This window comes from Priapulus caudatus, unplaced genomic scaffold (genome assembly GCF_000485595.1).
Source record: "Priapulus caudatus unplaced genomic scaffold, Priapulus_caudatus-5.0.1 Scaffold347, whole genome shotgun sequence".
NCBI classification, from domain to species: Eukaryota; Metazoa; Priapulida; class Priapulimorpha; order Priapulimorphida; family Priapulidae; genus Priapulus; species Priapulus caudatus.
Window position 1 is genome coordinate 161,168 of NW_014577408.1, and position 2,125 is coordinate 163,292.

The 2,125-nt window shown below is 43.7% G+C and overlaps 1 protein-coding gene across 1 annotated transcript in view; it reads left to right on the forward strand.

Annotated features, from left to right (window-relative positions):
- LOC106809352 (protein-arginine deiminase type-2-like) overlaps window positions 1-2,125 on the forward strand; it is a gene marked incomplete at its 3' end in the record, with an annotated part of 30,280 nt that overhangs the window by 1,551 nt on the left and 26,604 nt on the right. The window contains 1 exon segment of the mRNA XM_014812416.1: window positions 1,953-2,014. Within this exon segment, the coding sequence (XP_014667902.1) occupies window positions 1,976-2,014 (39 nt within the window).

Here is a 2,125-nt window from a genome sequence, read left to right on the forward strand (position 1 = left end):
GTGTGTGTGTGTGTGTGTGTGTGTGTGTGTGTGTGTGTGTGTGTGTGTGTGTGCGCGCGTGTGCGTGTGTGTGTGCGTGCGTGTTTGCGTGTGTATATGTGTATTTATTAGAATGTGTGTGTGTTATTTATGTGAATTTATATGTGTAGAAATTATTTGCGATTTTTTTGTTCGCTCTCTCTCCCTCTCTCTGTCTCTGTGTCTCACTCTCTCTCTTCATGTATGCACATGTGTGTGCGTGTGTGTGTGTCCCTCTCTCTAACTATCTATCGCTCTCTGTCATGTCTGTCTGCCTCTCTGTCTCTCCCCCTCACACTCTCTCTCTCTCTCTCTTTCTCACTGTCTCTGTCTGTTTCTCTGTCTCTCTCTTTTTCTCTCTCTCTCTCGTTTCATCAGTAACCACGAGCAATCTCTATACCAATCACGACGATTATGCACTTAAAGTGATTACGTCACCGTAAATAGATAAGGCAAAACAATTAGGGCCACTTTTTCACACAAAATGCAAGTGATTCTGTTACACTTTTATGGTTAAATTGCTGCACTATACTTCCTATTTTACTATTCCGTTTGATGTGAACAAACACTCGTGGCTCACACTTAGCCCATAGCAAGCATTTAATGTCGTGATCAATATAACAAATCGCCCAGATTTTTGAGAAACTAGTTGAGAAACAATCTTATCAGGTAAGAATTTGAGGATACATTTAGTGCCGTTAGTACTTACTTTTCATCTAAAAACATTTCAACAAAATGTTTACAAAATAATATAGACCATAGAAAATTCGTGACGTAGTCAATTTAACTCGAAACTTTCACGCGTTCCGGCGTATGGTAGGGCATTACAAACTATATTTCGTCAGTGAATCACAAACGTTATCGCACATACACATACACGCACACACGTGCACGCACGCACACAAACACGCCCACACGCACGCGGATAGAGGAACGGAAAAGAAGGCGAGTGTGTGTGTGCGTCCGTGCGTGCGTGCGTGCGTGTATGTGCATGTACGAGCGTGTATGTGCATTGGAGTAAGTAGTGCTATACAAGGAAGTGTAACTGTCGACATGACTTGATAGATATCTGCACGGTTGTAGGCCACGGTTCCTCTGTTGAGGAGGGTTGACGCTATCTACGCTCACTATGGGTTATACGCTCCCCACCGACTGACTGACTGGTCCAGTAGGGCTACGCTCGCTACACATAACAACGCCCATGACCTCCTCCGGGCTCCGATCGCGATCAAGCGATAGTTTCAAGCCTAGCTGACTCACCTATCTAGCAAAATGCAATCGCGTCGGATTTAAGTCGAACCCTCGACGACGGCGACTGCAACGATGACGATGACGATACCGTTGGCGGCGCCGACGATGATGATGACGATGGCGACAGCTTCGTTTATTTACTATAAGCATTTAGCGTTCATTGAACATACGATGTCGGTCAATCGGTTACAGCAGAAACATATAGACACTTGAGATATAAAGGTGACACATATAGTGTGCTGTAATAAGTGTGTGCCTCGCCCCCAGCGCGACATAGTCTACATTTTGCACGTGCTTTGTATATCAAGAGCGTATAAAGAAGGAGAGCGTACAACGGTGAAATGCTGAAACCATGTTGCAGTATTAGTCGAATTAAAAAATTTTCCCCGTTTTATTTTGACGGTTATTTGCAGTATTATTGATCAGCTGTCCTACCTTGTTAATATAAAACAAACCGCATGTCCCTACGATGCCCCTACGCTGAGATAATGAGAGGTATATGGTATATAAATGGAAACGGATATGTAAATAGTGAATATGGGATTTTCGCCGAAAACCGACTCGATATCACTTTTTTACTGTGACTGTCTCTCGCTTTGTGGCCAGTGAATTGCTTCCGGTCGCCGCCGCCTTCTTTATACGCTCTTGTTTTATCTAACATCAGAATGATTTTAATGTTGTAGATATCGCCGAGCAACCGTCAAAGATGGCTCTCGTGAAAGCTCTGCTAGTTTTGCTTGCGATGGTGAGTACTGTTCACGTTCATGTTCATGTTTATGTTGGTATTTCCAAAGTCCTTATCTAATCCTATACCTACGTCTCTCTCTCTCTCTCTCTCTCTCTCTCTCTCTCCTCC